Source organism: Macaca nemestrina, chromosome 1 (assembly GCF_043159975.1).
Source record: "Macaca nemestrina isolate mMacNem1 chromosome 1, mMacNem.hap1, whole genome shotgun sequence".
Taxonomy (NCBI): domain Eukaryota; kingdom Metazoa; phylum Chordata; class Mammalia; order Primates; family Cercopithecidae; genus Macaca; species Macaca nemestrina.
The window spans coordinates 166,656,790-166,678,418 of NC_092125.1; the positions used below are offsets into that span (position 1 = coordinate 166,656,790).

Sequence of the window (21,629 nt, forward strand, 5' to 3'; positions counted from 1 at the left end):
AGTTTCAAGTCACCTAGTAATTTCTTAGCTCCTTTAAAAAAATCATATTGGTCAGGGTTGTTGCTGCTGCTTGTTACATCAGCTATCATTCCAGGAGTCCCTTCCTTAGGTAATTCAGCATGGTTTGGTTTAGAATGTTTTAATTCAAGCAGAAGTGCTAAACAACAACAACAACAACTACAACAAACCTCATCCAAAAATGTTGTCCCTTTCAATCATGAAACAATGAACTTTTTTCTTTTTTAATCAAAAACATACATGGCCAGTCACATAATGCACCCTTTTCTTGAATGTTAACTATATTTGAGGTTATCAGATGATATGAACACAACATTAAGGGTATACAATTTTGAAACTACATTGTCTTCTAAGTTATCCTAAATGCTAAAACTAAAAATTTATCTATCAGTGTTATCTGCGGTAAACTGCCAACATTCAACAAAATAATTAAGAAAGAACTAGTTGGGAGTGGGGCTCTTCACTGCCCAGTTCCTGCTTTTTTTTTTTTTTTTTTTTTTTGAGACAGAGTCTCACTGTGTCTCCCAGGCTGGAGTGCAGTGGTGTGATCTCGGCTCACTGCAAGCTCCGCCTCCTGGGTTCACGCCATTCTCCCGCCTCAGCCTCCCAAGTAGCTGAGACTACAGGCACCCGCCACCACGCCCGGCTAGTTTTTTGTATTTTTAGTAGAGACGGGGTTTCACCATGTTAGCCAGGATAGTCTCGATCTCCTGACCTCGTGATCCACCCGCCTCGGCCTCCCAAAGTGCTGGGATTACAGGCTTGAGCCACCGCGCCCGGCCTTTTTTTTTTTTTAAAAAAAAAAACAACAACAATAAACTAGTTAATGCATGACAAAATTTAAGAAATGAACCCACAGGGTTTGTAAATAACTTTTATTAATAACAAAAAATATTAAATATGTGTCAAAAAAATCAACTGGATACAATCCAATCACACCCAGATGTATAAAAAGACAGATGTGGTAGAAGACTATTCAGAGCCTCAGATACAAGCCCAGGTACTTTCAACAAGGTCGTGGACAAGCTACGACACAAAACTTAGAAGCTATCTTTAAGGAATTACATAAACCAATACCCTTGTCATTTCTACTAACTAAAAATAATGTGATAATCATAAGCCTAGGAATTTCCTACATTTAATCCCCAAGACTTTAATTCTGCCTGTCCTAATCTGTTGTCCTAATGTGTTACTCATGGAAACAACACATTTTTCTATTCCATATAATTATATAGTTACTATTAAAAATCATACCTAATTTCAGTTATAAGAATTAAGCCCTAAAACAAATTTGTAAGTAATTATAAAGTTATTTGGAGTATAAATTACATGACTGATATTATCAACATGAAATGATAAATGATTATGTTAAATAAAATCCTCAAATTATAACTATAAGAATATAAAGCTGATTTATTGACACAGAAGCTTCTACAAAATTAAATTAAATGTTGACTAAAACTAAGTTAAATATTAAGTATTTGATTTTAGACCACTTGGGATTTAAGCAAATGTAATAAATATTTTAATTGCAAATAATGTCATGTTGAAAGTGCCTTAAAGTTTCCAAATTATTTCAAAGGCCCTCCATAAAATATTTAGTCACAGACTGTGGACAACAGCTATAAAGAATTGCATTGCACATACACACCCCAACTAGAAGATGATTAACATGCTTGTAAATGAGTGCAATTCTTAAACACCTGCAATATGATGCACTGAAAACAGTCACCAACAGGTAATTATAGGTTAGGAAGTATAGGCAGCTTTACTGTAATTACTCACTAAATACCAAAATATTGTCATATTAATGCTGAAACCTTTAACACTAGACAACATTGCAAATTAAGACACATGACCATTTGAGTTGTTCAACTAAATTTCTTTTTGCAAAAAAAGAGATTATCATTACTTACTTTATTAGCCTGAATCAAATGAAAATCCTTTCCATAGGCCTTCAGACCTTGTTCAAAATTTCTACACTCTTCCTCTGTCCAAACAGATAATTCCTCTGACAAGATGGGAGGAACAAACTGTTAAGCAATATTTCCCCAAATATTGCATAAAACAAAACTACAAATGAAAACTTAACTTTCTGGTAAAAATGAGGGAAACATTTTACTCCTGAGCTCTATTACTAATTGTTGCAAAAGATAAAGTGACAACAATTCCTTATTTAATAAGATTTTGAATGATTTGGTCCCTACCTCTCAAGCTTCAACTTGGGCCACTGTCTTCTTAAAGCTTCATGATCAAACTATCTTAGTCACCTTTCAATTCTTTAAAATTGCCACGTTCTCTCTTACTTCAGACTTTGTGCATGGTGTCTCTCCTTTGCCTGTAATTATTTCTTGCCTCCACCTCATCCCCTTTCACTGAGATAATTCTTTCCCATCCCAACACAAATATCACTTCATTCTGAATGCTTTCCCTAAAAGCACTACCCTCTCCCCCAACTAGGTTAAGTCCCATTACTACAGGTTTCAATAGCACCCTCTAATTTTCCTTGAAGAATTCATCAGCTGTTTTCCAGTTTCCCTACCTAAGCTCTAAGCACCACAAGGGGAAGGGACTTTGCTTATAGTTGCATCCTCAGAACTCAGAAGGCACTCAAATTTTTGTTAAATAAATATCTCTCATTTGTTACTTAAATATATATAAGTAGTAATCTTAGTGAAGGGGGGTAGGAGCCAGATTTAGTATAAAAAAGAAAAATCCAAATTTTAGTCACGGCTTCATTACTGATGAATTATGTTTGCTTTAGCCAAGTTACTTCAGTTCAGAGATCTCAGGCTCATCAACTTTTACCTTTAAGTAAAGGTATTATCTGTCATACTACCTAGTTCACAGGGCAATTATCAAGATCAAATAAGAAAATATTTATAAATATGCCTTGAATGCATAAGACAGTATAAATTTTTACATTTTTACTTACGTGATCGTATTTTCCCACAAAGAAGGAAGGAACAGTCTTATACCCCCATAACGACTTGTATAATACTTGGTATTTTGTAAATATTTATCAAACTCAGAAAAATCAGTATTATTAAGTTTAGGCTATTATTTACCTAGGTAAACTGAAAAGCTTACTTTTAAAATTTCTGCCAAATCATGAAAATAAATAAAAATTATACTTACCTCTAGCTGCTTTTACATTAAATCTTAATCTTCTCAATGCTTCTTCTGTATCAAAATTGCATTTAACCAATTCATATAAAGCCTAGAAAAATAAAAGGCTTGAATATGTGACAAGGACTATAAACAGTTCAATGCTACAAGAGTAAAGGTTTTTCAAAAATCCAGTGTTCTCATTCTTTTTGAGGGCAAATAACTTTAGTGACTAGAACTTCAAAGAAAAACAAATATGAATTCGATCCTGATAAATTAACTACCTTTAAATATGTACAAAGTAGGATATGTAAAAACTTGGTGGCCATAGTATCCAAGGAACTAAAAGGAATTCATTTTATATCAATGAAAATCCCTTCTTTGTGGCTTCTTGAGATTCCTATAATTTTAAACAAATCAGAAAAGAAAAACAATGATTAAAAAGGTAAAAAAGATAGGTTCATGGCAGGCTCTGGTCTTACCATGTACATAACATTATCTGAGGTGAGAATTCCAACTTGATATCCACAGATTCTTAGGGATAGCCAAAGGAATTTTAAAAAGCCTAATGAAAAGTATATACAGGCAAAATAAAACATCAGGTTTTTGTTTCGGTTTTGAGCTTCACACCAATGAAGTCAGTGTGGTAACAAGGGGTATCTTACAGGGATTATAACCTCAGATTCCCTGTTGATAATGTTATAAAAAATAGGGTGGACAGAATAACAACAATGCAAGTGACAGCATTTACATGTATAAATGTGTATGGCAAAGTTCTAATAGTTGTTTCTTATTCACATACCTGTTCGTTGTCTTTTATGTGAGATCCTTCAGGAATTGCTTCTACACCCTTCTCATCACCTGTTCTTCTAGACGCATCTTTAAGAAATATAATCACTTTATCTTCTGGTAAGTACTCAGGGTCCCATAGGAGCTGATCATCATTTTCATATACTAAATTAGTAAAAGACAGTGTTAAAAAAATTTCTAAAAACTGACAGAGTCTGTGTTAAAACATATTACTAAATAAATAACTCAGAGCCAAATGTTGAGAACTGAAGTATAGTGTGGTTCTACTGCTTGCCTGACTTCTTTCTTGGGCAACAACTATAGTTTAAGTGAATTAAACAATTTAAACAAAGAGGAGGTACCACTTTATGCCCCCTGCAGATCCAGTCTGACTTTATCTTGAGTTTACCAAATTCCAAGCTCTCTTGGTCTGAATACCATCTCTACCACTTACTATGTGTATGATGACCTTGGGCAAATTACTTCCCTTCTGTCTCATCTGTGAAAGGAGGTGACAGTAACTCTACCACATAGTTTTAAGGATTTAAAGCACTTTACAATCATTCTGGCACGTATTAAAATCCTATAATTGTAACTGTAACTACTGTTTTTGAAAAAATGTCTAGAAGAATGCTCACCAAATGTTAACACTGCTTAATTCCTGGTGGTGGGATTTGAGGTAAATTTTACTTTATATTTTCTGTAATGCTTGAGTGTATAATGTGTATAAATCACTTTCACAAAAACAAAAGTCATTACTTTTTTAAAGGTATTTAAGTTTCATCATAATTTCCATTATAAGATTAAAGCCTAAATCTAATTAAAACTCAAAAAGTAAGGAAAGGAGGATGACCTAAGACAAATCCTGTGGAATTCTAAATGATAAGAAGAAAACATGGATAAAATTCGAAAGTCACAAATAGAAGAAATACCAAGAATGTAACCTCACAGACGCTAAGGGAAGAGAGTGTTTCAAAGAAAAGCTTCAAAGACTGGTTAAATTCTGTTGAGTGATGAGGATGAAAATTGAAAAGGTTATGCCAGCTTTACTAACAAGGAGGTGAATGCTGTGAGAACTTTCTGTAGAGAGACAGAAGCCACACTGGATAAGATTGAAAATGGAAAGTGAAGAAATAAGACTGTTGAAAAGTTTAGTTATGATAGAGATAGGGGAGTAGCTAGAGAGTAGAGTTGAAAAAAGTTTTTATGTTTTTTTGGTTTGTTTTCAAAGATGAGGCAAATGTGTAAATGCCAAAGGAAGGAGCCAGCCTGAGAAACATTTTGACTTTAAGAGACCAAGAATAACAGTGTCAAAGTTTCTTTTATAATGAAAAGAAATTAACAGCTAATTAAGCATATCCTATGTACCAGGCAATGAATTTTTTTTTTTAGATGAAGTCTCGCTCTGCTGCCCAGGCTGGAGAGCAGTGGTTCGATCTCGGCTCACTGCAACCTCCGCCTCCCAGAGTAGCTGGGACTACAGGCATGTGCCACCACACCCAGCTATTTTTTGATTTTTTAGTAGAGACAGAGTTTCACGTTAGCCAGGATGGTTCTTGATCTCCTGACCCCATGATCTGGTTCTCGATCCGACCCTGTCACCTGCTCACCTCGGCCTCCCAAAGTGCTGGGATTACTACAGGTGTGAGCCACCGCGCCCAGCCGTATTATTTTCACACAAATTATCATGTCTCCTCACCCACACACACTTCAAAACCTTCTTCTATCTTTCCTTGTTTCCCAAAACACTTTTGTTTAAAGTACAGCTCAAAGGAAAATATTTAGAAAATTTTCCTTAATAAACATCATTCCTTTTCTAATCTGCTGGTACAATCCTAGTTATACCCTAAATTATAAATACAATAAAACTACCATGATAAAATGAATCTGGATATACTGCTATTGATTTCTATTCTCTGCTCAGCCTCTGTTCTCTGCAGACTAAATTATATTCTTATATAATTTATATTCTTATATAATTTATATTCTTATATAATATACTTATATTCTTGGGATCTTTAGGGTAGACAAGGCCATACAAGGAAACCCTAACTCGGAAATAATTCAGCCACCTATTCACTTAGGCACCAAATGTTTACTAAGTGCCTATGGGGCAAGGATTGACCTACTTACTAGTAAGGCTACAAAGATGAGCAAACAAAAGGTTAAAATACACTGTTGTTAGTATAAATGATAACTTACATGAATTTAGGAAAAAGTTAAGTGTAGCTTAGGAGATTTTGTAACTAAAACAGACAAAAGTCCAAAGGAGCATGCCTGGAATGTTGTTATAACTAACGAATCATGTTTATTTAACTGTCTGAATTAGGAGTGCTAACCAATGAAGAATATATAATCTGCATGGAGAATAATTAAAAAAGTCGGATGGCAGAGAGAAAAAATTTGTGTCTCTCCAAGATACTAGGTAAGGAGGTTTCCATGTATCAATGAAAAGGAGAATTCTGATCCATTCGTTAAGTAATCCCTACAATAAAGGTATCAGGATATCTTAGTTTTGTGGCACTTAAAAAAAAAAAAGTCTGTGCTCACGAAACTCCTGAGAAACATCTTGTGAAATGTTTTCCACAAGAATGCACTCATCAGCACTGTCCCTTTGACAAGTTTTATTTCTAACAGCATAGTTTACCTAATAGTGTCACGAATTTGGTTTGTAGTATAGGGTATCCTAAGTGGAGACAAATTCCGGGTATCTTGACAAAAGTTTGAGTTTGAGGAGTGCCCCTTTACCACAGCAATCCCTCCAAAGCAATCTCATTCTGCTAAGTTTAATCTATCCTCCTTACACAAACTAATATACTTAAATTCTCAAAAAGAGAAAGCTTCATAAATCACTCATTCCTGAAAAAAATTACATATGTATACTTTCTAAAATCATGTTAAAATGGAAAATATTAAGTTAGAATTTAAACCATGAAAAAATCAGAACAATTAGACAAGAGAAAGATATAAAGGCAATCCAAATTAAAAAGGAAGAAGTCAAATTATCCCTGTTTACTGATGATAAGATCTTATATTTGGAAAAACCTAAACACTCCACAAAAAAACTATTAGAACTGACAAATTCAGTAAAGCTGCAGGATACAAAAATCAACATATAAAAATCAGTAATATTTCTATATGTCACCAAGTCAATATTCTGAAAAGGAAATCAAAAGACTAATCCCATTTTAAACAGCCACAAATAAAATCAAATACCTAGAAATTAACCAAACAAGCGAAAGATCTCTATAATGACAACTATAAAATATTGACAAAAGAAATTAAAGAGGACACACACACACACAAAAAAAGGAATGATATTCCACGTTCATGGATTCAAAGAATCAGTGTTGTTAAAATGTCCATACTACCAAAAGCAATCTACAGATTCAATGCAATCCTTATCAAAATACCAATGACATTCTTCACAGAAGCAGAAAAAAAGTTCCTAAAATTTATATGGAACCATAAAAGGCCCAGAATAGCCAAAGCTATCCTAAGCAGAAAGAATAAAACTGGAGGAATCACATTACCTGACTTCAAATGATACTACAGAGCTACAGTAACTAAAACGGCATGTACTGGCATAAAAATAAGACATACAGAACAGAACACAGGACCCAGAAACAAATCATATACCTACAGTGAACTCGTTTTTGACAAAGATGCCAAGAATGTACACTGGGAAAAGACAGTCTCTTCAATAAATGTTGCTGGGAAACTGGATATCCATATGCAGAAGAATGGAACTAGACCCCTATCTTTTGTCACATTCAAAAACCAAAATAGATTAAAGACTTACATCTAAGACCTCAAACTATGAAACTGCTACAATAAAATACCGAGGAAACTCTGCAGGACACTGGACTGAGGGCAAAGATTTCCTGAATAATACCCCACGAGCACAGGCAACCAAAGTAAAAATAGACAAATAGGATCACATTAACAAGCTTTTGCACAGCAAAGGAAACAACAAAGAAACAACCTACAGAATGGGAGAAAATATTTGCAAACTACCCATCTTAGAAGGCACTAATAAATAGAATATATAAGGAGCTCAAACAACTCTATTGAACAAAAGTCTAATAATCTGATTTAAAAATGGGCAAAAGTTCTGAATAGACGTTTCTCAAAACAATACACACAGATGGCAAACAAAGTGCCCATCAACAGATGAATGCATAAAGAAAATGTGGTACTTATACACAATGGAGTACTATTCAGCCATAAAAAAGAATAAGATCCAGTCATTTGCAACAACATGAATGGAACTGAAGGTCATTATGTTAAGCAAAGAGTCAGGCATGGAAAAGACAAACATCCCATGTTCTCACTTATGTGTGGGATCTAAAAGTTGAAACAATTGAACCCATGGAGATAGAGCAGAAGGATGGCTACTAGAGGCTGGGAAGGTCGGTGTGGGAAAGGGGTGAGAGAGAGGTAGGGATCATTAATGGGTACAAAAAAATAGAATAACGCCTAGTAGTTGACAGCACAACAGGGTGACCGTAATCAATAACTTAATTGTACATTTTTAAAGAACTAAAGGACTATAACTGAATTGTCTGTAACACAAAAGATAAATGCTTGAGAGGATGCATACACCATTTGCCATGATGTGGTTATTACACATTGCATGCCTGCATCAAGACATCTCATGCACTCCATAATTATATATACCTACTATGTACTCACAAAAATTAAAAATTAAAACTAAGCATAAATAATAAGAGAATGTGATCATTCACTGTTGATATATGATAATACAAACATTAAAATAAAAAAGTATACTGCAATAAAACTATTTTCAACTATAAATTTATAATATAAATACTAAAATATAAACATAAAATAGGTGCTATTATCTTTCATTGTCAAAACTGAAAAGAAATTTAATAAAAAGAAATGTCTGACTTTCAGTTCTTCATTTATTTGCAGAAAGAAAAACCTCAATGGAGAACACTGCTAACCACTATATAAGTAAAGCATAAAACTGACATTTCAATTACAAAAATAAATACAAAAGCCAACAGATCATTTATTTTGGTACACAATTATGTGTTCACAGAACGTATCATATGTACAGAATTTCCATATGTAATAAAGTCACTCCATACTGCTAGCTTCAATGTTCCTATATATTGCAGGAATTACCTTGAGAAATAAGTGGTAGCTATTAAACATTTAAATGATGTATTAAAATATATTGCTATCACAAAAACTGTACTGGCCTGTGATGTTCCCTTGACTGCCTCTGACCTGCTGCTTGCCCTGAGATAGGTGCATACTTAGAATATAAAGTAAGTTTTTGGAGAGAATGCTAAAAAGAAATAAACAACAAAAAACTTCTATTTATGTAACTCCAAAGGGTTTCGTGTATTGTTAAGTTGAAATGTGAAGAAAACTGAAATAAAATAAATATTTCTAGTGCTGAGTGATGTCACACTGCACATGAACTCATTAAACACACACACATGGCCAGGCGCAGTGGCTTCATGCCTATAATCCCAGCACTTTGGGAAGCCTAGGGCAAATGACCTGAGGTCGGGAGTTCAAGACCAGCCTGACCAACATGGAGAAACCCTGCCTGTACCACAAATACAAAATTAGCCAGGCATGGTGGTGCATGCCTGTAATCCTAGCTACTTGGGAGGATGAGGCAGGAGAACTGCTTGAACCCGGGAGGCAAAGGTTACGGTGAGCCAAGATCGCACCATGGCACTCCAGTCTGGGCAACAAGAGCTAAACTCTGTCTCAAAAAAAAAAAAAAAAAAGGACACATACACAGCATTCTTTCTGGAACTCACATGAAGTGAATAATCTGAAAGAGCCTCTTTAAAAAAAATCTTCGGCCAGGTGCAGTGGCTCACGCCTGTAATCCCAGCACTTTGGGAGGCCAAGGCAGGTGGATCACGAGGTCAGGAGATTGAGACTATCCCAGCACTTTGGGAGGCTGATGCAGGCATATCACTAGGTGAGGAGTTTGAGACCAGCCTGGCCAACACGGCGAAACCCCATCTCTACTAAAAAACACAAAAAAACTAGCTGGGCATGGTGGCAGACATCTGTAATCCCAGCTACTCAGGAGGTTGAGGCCGGAGAAACACTTGAACCCAGGAGGTGGAGGTTGCAGTGAGCTGAGATGATGCCATTGCACTCCAGTCTGGGCAACAAGAGCAAGACTCCATCTCACAAAAAAAAACAAAAACAAAAACAAAAAACCAAAAAAAAACCCTTCAAGTATTATGTTATTGTAAGTATGACTTACTTCAGGACTTTCAAATGAAATGAAAAAAAACCAAAAAAAAATGTAAAATTTAAGTATAGAAGTTGAGGCCGGGCGCGGTGTCTCAAGCCTGTAATCCCAGCACTTTGGGAGGCCGAGACGGGCGGATCACGAGGTCAGGAGATCGAGACCATCCTGGCTAACACTGTCAAACCCCGTCTCTAGTAAAAAAATACAAAAAACTAGCCGGGCGAGGTGGCGGGCGCCTGTAGTCCCAGCTACTCGGGAGGCTGAGGCAGGAGAATGGCGTAAACCCGGGAGGCGGAGCTTGCAGTGAGCCGAGGTCCGGCCACTGCACTCCAGGCTGGGCCACAGACCGAGACTCCGTCTCAAAAAAAAAAAAAAAAAAAAAAAAAAAAAAAAAAAAAAGTTGTTGTTTTCCCAAATTATTTTTAAAACACAAACATCAAAGTACTCCATTTTTGCTTTTTTTTTTTTTTTTTTTTTTTTAGACGGAGTCTTGCTCTGTCACCCAGGCTGGAGTGCAGTGGCACAATACTGGCTTACTGCAACCTCCGCCTCCCAGGTTCAAGTGATTCTACTGCCTCAGCCTCCTGAGTAGCTGGGATGACAGGCACGCGCCATGACGATGGGCTGATTTTTGTATTTTTAGTAGAGATGGAGTTTCACCATGTTGGTCAGGCTGGTCTCGAACTCCTGACTTTGTGATCTGCCTGCATAAGCCTCCCAAAGTGCTGGGATTACAGGCGTGAGCCACTGCACCTGGCCCAAAGTACTCCATTTTAATAAGCATTCCATTTTGCTTACTGAAAGTTTTAGGAGCAAATAAGCTTTTTATGTCAGTTACTCACTCTCGTTTGTTTTTATGCCTTTCACTGATATAAAATGGACGTTTAAAAACTGAATTATAAAGGTTAGAAAAGGGTTAAAATTTAGAGCACTGAAAATACGGGGAAAAAGGTAAAAAAAAAACTGTTGAGACATTGTAAGTCACTTTTAAAACGAAAAAAAGCATTTGCTTTTTCCTTTTCTGGCTAGGCTTCTATAGACCAAACTGAAAAAATTGAGTAAACATATTCTTCTCACAGGAATAATGAAGGGTTCTCTTTCACAAACCAATGGGGTTACAATGGGGTTACTTAGTAGGCTGTCATGTTCTTATCACATTTTACACATGAAGTAACAGTTCATTACACGGAAAGCATAAATTCAGCTATGTAACTTTACTAATAACCCACCTTTTTCATTTTCTTTGTATCTACAAATGCCAACTGGAATTTCTGCTTGAAACATGGAGCCCACCATAATCTCCTATTTTAAAAATAACATAAAACATTAGTAAGATCTAGTAACAGATTTTATATCCATTTTCTAGCCTTACCATCTTAGTAAACTGTTCCTGGTTTCTCTGTCATAAAATACAAAAACAATTAACTACCTCAGAGGTACCTTTGTGAAGATGAATGACAAATAATGACTGGATGAAAATATTAGTAATAATAATGAGGTGAAATGCAACATAAACAATAAATACAAACTTTACTTCAAAATATAGAGACAAAGAAGTGAATTCTGATAACTTCATTAGTAAGATAACTGCAAAACCCGTAAAAAACAAAGTCAAATTCAGATATTTTCACAGTATCTACACTTAAGACAGTGGTCTTAAAATATGATCCCTGTATGAGCAGCATAGCATCAGTGTCACCTATGAAATTTTTGTTTTTTTGAGACAAGGTTTTGCTCTGTCACCTAGGCTGGAGTGATCATGGCTCACTGCAGCCTCAACCTCCCAGGCTCAAGCAATTCTCTCACCTCGGTCTCTGAGTAGCTAGGACTACAGGCACATGCCACCACACACAGCTAATGGAAAACTGTTAGAAATGCAAATGCTAAGGTCCCACCCCAGACCTACAGACCTACTGGAACTCTGGGGACAGGACTCAGTCATTGGTATTTTAATAAGCTCTCTAGGTGATTCTGACATACACTGAAGTCTGAAAAACAGAGCTTCAAGTTAAGAAAAATAACAAAAAGGGTTTGTATAAAGCTCAGCAGGGGCCAAATGAAAGAAACTCTAAACAAAATAGATAAAGCAGGTTATGGTTTGACTTTCATTAAAACAATACAAAATGAAAAACCTCCTCCCACAAATATAATTAAATAGGAAATCTAGTAATCAAATCTATATAGTCAAATCACAGATTAGGTGAAACTGGCTGTTCTGAAAAGCAATTGGAAACTACCACTGGTGAAATTTCACAATGCAAGGAGACCAAGATTACAGTACCCTCTTTTGTCTGATGGCTAAATGTTAAGAACACACTGACATTTTCAAAATTGGGCATGGAAGGTACAAAATCATGGTCTAGAAGTTTTGATAACTCTTAGGATTTGGAAAATCTCTCTCCTGCTATTATTACCCCACTGATGTGAGGATCTCATTTTATCCAGTACAACTTCAAAGACATGCTTTATGTAATAAAGTTATTGCTATACCTAAAAGAAAACCAATCCTTCTCATGATCAGTTTTCTAAAAGAATCAAACTTACAACAAATTTTCTCTACTCTTACAATGGAATTCTCTTTATGTCTTCTACTATAAAAAGTCCTTTATTGTCACATCTTGGGCCTCTTTTAATTTAACTCACCTATGCCTACCAAAGAACACTGTCACATTACTAACCCTGGCTGGGGTGCTTCTAAACGATCAATGCCTGGATCAATCGCAGGACAATTAAATTAGAATCTATGAATGAAGGCCCTGATAGTCAGCACCTCTAAGTTACCCAAATGATTCTAACATAAAAACAGGGTTGAGAACATCTGGATTAGTATAAAGATAGGTACTTCCTTTTTCCTGTTCAGTTCTGAACATTTCTTTTCATCTGTTAATTTGTTGTATAGTACAGGGAAGAGAAGGGAAACAGCTTTGAAGATCATTATATGTAATGTTATCATATATGTAATTTTCCTTTAATCTTTCAAGCAAGCCCCATAAGGCTGACATTGTTATCCCTATACTACATGTAAGAAGAAGATGCTCAAAAATTTGATTTTCTCAGAAACACACAATTACTAAGTTCTAGAGCTATAACTAAAATTCAGATTTGACTTCAAAACTGTTTCCCCTACCTTGTTTCTATAAAAACTCAATTTCGTAAATCTTTTTTTTTTTTTTTTTTTTTGAGACGGAGTCTCGCTCTGTCACCCAGGCTGGAGTGCAGTGGCCAGATCTCAGCTCACTGCAAGCTCTGCCTCCCGGGTTTACACCATTCTCCTGTCTCAGCCTCCGGAGTAGCTGGGACTACAGGCGCCTGCCACCTCGCCCGGCTAGTTTTTTGTATTTCTTAGTAGAGACGGGGTTTGACAGTGTTAGCCAGGATGGTCTCGATCTCCTGACCTCGTGATCCGCCCGTCTCGGCCTCCCAAAGTACTGGGATTACAGGCTTGAGCCACCGCGCCCGGCCAATTTCGTCAATCTTTAAAAAAAAAAAAAATGAATCTCTGAACCTTGACAATTATTTACAACAACAAAATCACACTGAAAGAAAACAATCTGCATTTACTCTGGCCTGCTTTATTACATAATTTTTTTTCTGAGAAAGGTGTGGTTAATTAATACCCTTTCTGAGTAAGGTATGGGTAATTAATACCCTCCAGCAATGAAGGTGTTCTACCTCTTAGCTTTTGTTCTTGCATTTAAAAAAAAGCACTGAATGCTTAATCAAATACTCTACTGAACACTCCAGATTAAAAAAACAACATATGTTGAAGATACATAAACTTGAATATGTAGTGGGACAGCAATTTAAAAGGACTCCCATGGTTTCTAGCTTTTTTCATCTTAATTTCTGCTTACTGCAGGAATCAGATTAAAAACAGGATGAAAGAACCATTGCCCAAATGGGCCACACAAATAAACTTTTGTGATTCTTGTTTTCTGTCTTGAGTTCCATCATTTGCTCAAATTAACACATACCGCACACTGGGCTAATCTTGTCTCTCAACAAAAATAACATTATTTCTTTTATATAAATGATTTGTTTTAACCAGTTCTACATAAAAAATTTTTTTGAAGACACGGGGTCTCACTAGGTTGCCCAGCCTGGTCTCAAACTCCTGGGCTGAAGTGATTCCGCCTACCTCAGCCTCCCAAGCTGGGACAACAAAGGAAAACATCATTGCAACCAGCTAATTCTACATAACATTTTGACAGATTTTCCTAAGAGCTCAGTTCTTTTACAATAACTTAAAATTCTTTAACTTAACTGTATGATTAATTATATGCTATATATTTTATAATTAAAAACTAATCTCAATATATTATCTTTAAATTCATTTCAGAAATTAAGTTGTATATAGTTATGAAGAAGCCAAATCTGTTTCTTCACACAATAAGCTTACCAGTTATAAATGTCAACATTAAATCCAATCATTTGGAGAGTTTTCCTTTTATAAAGTAATACAGAATGAAAAACTTACAAACTACTAAACAAAATTTACTTAACAAATATCAAAGCCTCCACAATTGCTTTCCATAATATTGAAAAATATATATATGATACTTTTTACAGGGCAACAAATGCCTAATTCAGCACTACTTCAGGACTAAATCAGAAATGTGGATTTTTGTTTTATTTTTTGTTTTGTTTTATAAAATGAGACAGGGGGCCAGGCATGGTGGCTCAAGCCTGTAATCCCACCACTTTGGGAGGCTGAGACAAGCAGATCACGAGGGCAGGAGATGGAGGCCATCCTGGCTAACATGGTGAAACCCCGTCTCTACTAAAAAAACACAAAAAACTAGCCGGGAGTGGTGGCGGGCGCCCATAGTCCCAGCTACTCGGGAGGCTGAGGCAGAAGAATGGCATAAACCCGGGAGGCAGAGCTTGCAGTGAGCTGAGATCCGGCCACTGCACTTCAGCCTGGGTGACAGAGCGAGATTCCGTCTCAAAAAAAAAAAAAAGAGACAGGGTCCCGCAATGCTGCCCAGGCTGGTCTCAAACTCCTGGGCTCAAGCGATCTGCCTGCCTCAGCCTCCCAAAGTGCTGGGATTACAGGCGTGAGCCACCACACCCGGCCAGAAATGTAGATTTCTAATCTTATTTTGAGTGCCAACTTCCTCAACAAAATCCAATCCTTTAAATTCATTTTATTTTATAAAAAGATAAATATATCTCTAACCTAGATGTGTTAAGGAATCTGAACATTTACCAAACATTTAAATGTCATAAAAGGGCTTACATCGATTTTATCAATATACATAGTTAGTAAAAAATAATTACACTAGGCTTTTAAAAAAATATTAATTTATCTAAATTTTGGGAAAATATTGTTCTAACTACCTTTTTCCAGTCTTCTGATGGAATGTAATCTTCATCTTCTTCAGATTCTTCTTCTACTTCACTGTCTAGAATAAATAAGACACCAATACTATAAAATGACTGCTTAAGCTGTCTACATCTACAAATTATTTTTACATCTACCATCAAATATTTGGATATGCTCAAAAATATCTAATGAATTAAGCCAAGATATTTCTAACCAAATAATTAACACCCTATCACTTAAAAAAACAAAACCAAAAAATCCATTAACTTTCTACGTAACTGTATTCTCATGAAATGATTTCCTATAAAAACTTATGGGAAAAAACCGATTTAGAATAAAGATAATATTACCTTACTACATATTTCATGACAGTTTATTTTTCTTCAAGTGTTTTTCTTCTTTTTAAACTAGAGAAATTTAGGTGTATTTATCAATATACCTAAAAAAGGCTAAGAGGCAAAGAAAGTAAAAAATGGAAACTAAGGGAAAGCCTATGAGAAATAAAAAGATGACCATGAAACAAACATTTAAAAACAGGGCAAGGAAAAAACAAATACAACTGAAGTCAAGCAGTACATGACACAATTACCGTAGTATATTCACTAACAACAGGGACCGTGCATTACTAAACTAATAACTTACAATAAAAATCCATTTACTGTTGAAAAGAATTTCAGACTAAATGAATTTAAAGACCAGTTTAAAAAATGAGGATTTTAGGTAATACCTAAAATAGTAAAAATTATATTCAAATATTATCAACCAGTAACACTTACTTGTATCAAAATATTTACATCGACGTGGGCGGATAATTTCCTGGGCATCTTGAGAAGCAACAGATTGTGATGGATCATCATTGGAAGACTGAGTTTCATCCTCCTGACCTGATGAATCCTTTATATTCTCCTCCTGAGGAATAATAAATTTAATTTCTTTAAGATGTAAAGAAAATGGTTGCAGATGAAAGGCCATAGCATATAAATTTTGTTCTAATATAAGCAGAAGACTAAAATGAATATACTAGATGTAATATCGTATTCTGGGTTGGATCCTGCAACAGGAAAAAGTACATTAGCAGAAAAACTGGTATAATTCAATCTGCAGTTACTAGCACCGTACCAAGATGTTAACCTCAGCAGAAGCGGATCATATAGGAACTTTCTATACTAGCTTTAAAAGTTTTATAAATCTAAAATTATTTCAAAATAAAGAAAAATAAACACAAACTGCCAATTAGCCTTCATTATTTAAAAGCAATAGCATTTTTTTGAAAGTTGGTATAAATGGCCAGGTGTGGTGGCTCACGCCTGTAATCCCAGCACTTTGGGAGGCCAAGGCGGTTCATGAGGTCAGGAGATCGAGACCATCCTGGCTAACGTGGTGAAACCTTGTCTCTACTAAAAATACAAAAACTTAGCCAGGCGTAGTGGTGGGCGCCTGTAGTCCCAGCTACTTGGGAGGCTGAGGCAGGAGAATGGCGTGAACCTGGGAGGCAGAGCTTGCAGTGAGCCAAGATAGCGCCACTGCACTCCAGCCTGGGTGACAGAGCGAGACTCCATCTCCAAAAAAACCACACAAACAAAAAAAGAAAGTTGGTATAAATAAATTAGAATAAGCACTGGAAAAAAAAGAAACCTGAAACGAGAAGACCAAACTGTTACCTCTCAGGAGCAGATTACAGGGGATTTCCAATTTTTATGTTATGTATTTCTGTAATATCTTAATGTTTAACACTTTTAAAATCAGGAAAAGTAAAGATTATAAAAACAAGTAATCAAAATGTATTAAGAAATTTTAACTTCAACAAGAATAAAGACTACAATCTTAAATATATGTATGTACACTTACTTTATTTTCCCCACTACAGCCACTGTTGTCATCATTATCAGCATCTTCATCATCTTCACCTTCTTCTTCCTCTTCCTCCTCTTCCTCATCTTCTTCAGGTAGTCGAACAGTACTACCATAACCATAAAGGCTGAGAAGTTCATGAATTGGCATGTCACCTTCCTAAATAAATAAAAATAAAAGTTAATTTCTGAATCAGTGATATTTCTGATTCCCAGGCTATAATCCACAAATCTGTGGAGTATTCATTCTATACTGAAGAATAAAAGCTGTATCATGAATTCTCAGATCATAAAAAAGTAAAATTGAAAATATTTCTGAAACCCATGAATATCCCAATCTTTTTAGTATTTCTATAAAATTAACCAATTCCAATTGCTGACAAGATTTTTAAGTATAATTAAAAAGTAGCCTTGGTCTAACATGGACTATTCTTTTTGCAATCAATTCAATATATGCACAATGACAGTTAACGCTATGCATGGATGCCCACTCTTAATAAGAGTACCATACTTGAGGGTGGAGAAATAGAACAACGAGAATTAGACTATAAATTAAGTTAACAAACCCAGAAAGGCAGATGAAATTCAGAGCATCCAGAGCTCAGCCCGAACACATGAAAAAACAAAACAAAACAAAACAAAAACCAGTAGTAATATACAGAAATGATAATGGACTACATTAACCATATATTCTTTTCTATGGTTATCTCCATTTACACATAAAATTATCTCATGCAATCCTTACCATCTATCATACCGACTTGTTATATTATTTCCATTTCATAGATGAGAAAACAGAGGCTGACAGCTTAAGCATTTCTTCAGAAATCACACAAGTTACAAGGAGTAGAGCCAGATTTAAACAGTCTAACTCCAAAAGCCCATATTCATATCAATACACCACGGTGCCTTGGCCAGGGACTTCCCTCAATCCCCACAAAAATCAGACCCTCTGTGGATGCAAAAGAAATGTCCATATGCAATGAAATGAGATCAGCTTTCTATACAAACTACTCACTCTAACCAGTAAACAAGAAAACAAGAAATGCACAGCATCAGGGAAACGTTAACAGAATTCTGATTATAAAAAGAAAATTTAATCCAAATCATGTGAACACATTATACACTCATGCACACCCACATACAATGCACATGGTCTGAAGCAAAACAGTCAAAAAATCATCAGTTTAGAAGCTAGAAAAAAAGGGTAATCATGAATAAGACATGGTTCATATTTCTCCAGCAGTCATGGAAAGAAAGAAATAAGTCTAGCTAGTGTGTTAAACACATTGCTACAATGGGTATGGGTAAATCAGACTGGATTAGATGACACAATTAACCTCCATCACTCAAAATCCATGTGAGAAAAAATTAATGATTATAATTTGAAAAGATTTTCTTATGAAGAACTAGGAAGAAGGCATCATCCAAAACTTCTATCTCACATTACAAATGGATATTCTGGTTATGAATGTTTGTGAATCTATTTCTGAAAGATAAATCAATTCCAAGACCCCTAATGATTTGCAGAAGCTACAACCTGAAAAAGTGGTAACTTTATCAAGGCAAGGTATTGCCACTCTAGCTAAATAAGCCGCTGGCAAACAACTGATAGCTCTTATACTGTGTTTCTCAAAGTACAACACCAACAGTGCTTTAAGTGTTCAAGTATCTGGTCCATGTACCAAGGATCTGGTACAGGACATTGGTTATTTGGGAATGTGGGAAGTCAGTCCTTAGGAACTAAAAACTTCGAAATAAGAGACAGAAGTGTAATAAGAGAAATGTAATGAAAAGGCTAGATTTATTTTTTTGAGACAGAATCTTGCTCTGTCACCCAGGCTGGAGTGCAGTGGCATGATCATGGCTCACTGCAGCCTCAACCCACTGGGTTCAAATGATCCTCCCACCTCAGCCTCCCAAGTAGCTGGGACTATACATGTGCACCACCATGCCTGGTTAATTTTTGTATTTTTCATAGAGAAGGGTTTCACTATGTTGCCCAGGCTGGTCTCAAACACTTGGGTGCAAGCGATTTGCCCACCTTGGCTTCCCAAAATGTAGGATTGGAAACGTGAGCCACCGTGCCCAGCATAAAGCTAGTTTTATACACAAGAATAACAAATAGCTGCCATAAAGTGTCTTCTATGTGTCAGGCATTTGTGATAGGTGCTTTGATTTCATTGTCTTTTTTTCTTGCAACAATGAAAGCAGTGTCAAAACACACAATTCCATTAAATCTGCACTGATAGAGACTTTATTATAATACCCAGACCTCCTAATCTCAGGTCATTTAACTTTGCTTAGGCTCACACCCTGCACCCCCAAATCAGAAGCAAGTTTAGCAACTGATCACTATTGTGAAGAAAAGCCACTGAAGTCACTAGTATGAATAAGGGCCCCAAAAAGATAAAACATAAGCGTAACAGTTTGCAACTAAAATTTACATAGGCCTTAAGAGTTCATGAAAAACTTGTTTCATTATTTGATCCTCAAAACTATCCTGTTACTACTACCTTTAATTTTTATAACTGTGTTATAACTAATCCTTTGAAACCACACAGCTAATTACACAGCCGTGCTCTATTTTGAACTCATCTTCTGACAAGATCATGGTACTTGGTTCACTCCAAAAAAAAGAGGTGTATAATCAACCAAATAAATGCCCTCAGGCTCTCTACCATTGGTCTGTCTTAAGGGCATCCGAATTACCTTGAGGGTTTACTAAAACGGGCTGCTGAGCCTCACCCAAGTTTCTGACCTAGTAAGTCTCCAGTGACGCCTGAGAACCTACAATTAAAAAAAGAAAAAAAAAAAATCTCAGGTGATGCTAATGCTGCTGGTATAAGACCACCTTGGAAACCACTAATCTCACAGGTCTGGATGAGATACCTGCAAATCACCTTATCCAATGGGAGGTAATAAAGCTTGAACATTAACTTTAATAAAGCTTATCATATGACATATGATATCCAGCTCAAATATTTGTCGAAAGGATAGGTGACATACTAACTACATGGAGAAAAAATTTTTCTTTTTTAACCATTATCAAGAATGTAGAATGTCTGACAATCATAGTTAGATTAAGGTTTTTCCCTCTTGGATATACAGATGAGAAGTGTGACTCACTTTATAAAAATTCATTTCTCAGGCCAAGCGCAGTGGCACACGCCTGTAATCCCAGCACTTTGGGAGGCTGAGGTTGGCAGAACACTTAAGGTCAGGAGTTCAAGACCAGCCTGGTCAACAAGGCAAAACCCCAACTCCACTAAAAATACAAAACAATCAGCCATAGGCATGGTGGTGCACACCTGTACTCTCAGCTACTCAGGAGGCTGAGGCAGGATAATTGCTTGAACCCAGGAAGCAGAGGTTGCAGTGAGATGAGATCATGCCACTGCACTCCAGCCTGGGTGACAGAGTGAGACTGTCTCAAGAAAAAAAAAGGAAAAAGGAAAAAGAAAAAAATTCATTTCTCAAAGAAAAATTCTCCAACACCTCCAATATTGACTAAGCAGAGAACAGAGAGTCAAAAGTGGCCTGATCACAGTGCATTTAGAGGGGGAATGCTTGAATTACAATCGTAATAGAACTGGCACAGATGGAGAAAAATCATTCAAGTCACAGCAAATGACAAATGCACAGGTACAGAAACAAAAATGAATAATCCAGTCACCCTGATTAGAGCAGACATACCATTTATAGTAACTAAAAAAAAAAAAAGTATCATTTCAGAAGGCTACACATTACTGAAAAGATCAGTTACAGATTAATGAAAGTGAGGATTACTATTTTTAACTACTTTCTCTAGTTCTATGTAATTTTTAAAGGGATCTGTTATATTCCTGACTCAATTTGAGCATACTGAATGGTTACTAACACTATGGAAGTATTTAGGGGAAATTACACACACAATAAAACACTCAACATGAACTTAGGCAGGGGAAGATTTAGTTTGCTTGCCAAGCAGACTGAGCCAAGTGGGAATCCACTGCTATCATTCACTACACATTCACCTGTATTATGATCAGAAACTAAATGAAATTAGTGGTTGTGGAAAAGAAAAAATTTAAGAGACGCAACAGGATTCAACCAGGGATTAGGAGAGATGGAGGTCCTGGTGATGCTGAATCCCTGGTTCCATATATTCCTTGTACCCAACTACACATTCATATACCTTCTAATAGTTTATTTTTACACAAGGTTATTTTTAGATGGGTTTTATCAAATGTAAACAAAATATCCTTACTTAATCAACAAAATGCTTACTTATGCTGGGCGC

General features: G+C 36.0%; 1 protein-coding gene across 17 annotated transcripts in view; it reads right to left on the reverse strand.

The window, feature by feature from the left end:
• Positions 1–21,629, reverse strand: part of LOC105498448 (MIER1 transcriptional regulator) — a 64,171-nt gene that overhangs the window by 13,180 nt on the left and 29,362 nt on the right. For all 17 annotated transcript variants that reach the window (XM_011770550.3, XM_011770537.3, XM_011770536.3 and 14 more), the window contains 7 exons: positions 17,346–17,507; positions 16,274–16,406; positions 15,512–15,576; positions 11,401–11,473; positions 3,929–4,080; positions 3,157–3,238; positions 1,935–2,029 (listed from right to left, as the gene is read on the reverse strand). In XM_011770550.3, the coding sequence (XP_011768852.1) occupies positions 1,935–2,029; positions 3,157–3,238; positions 3,929–4,080; positions 11,401–11,473; positions 15,512–15,576; positions 16,274–16,406; positions 17,346–17,507 (762 nt within the window). The remainder of the gene's footprint in view (positions 1–1,934; positions 2,030–3,156; positions 3,239–3,928; positions 4,081–11,400; positions 11,474–15,511; positions 15,577–16,273; positions 16,407–17,345; positions 17,508–21,629) is intronic.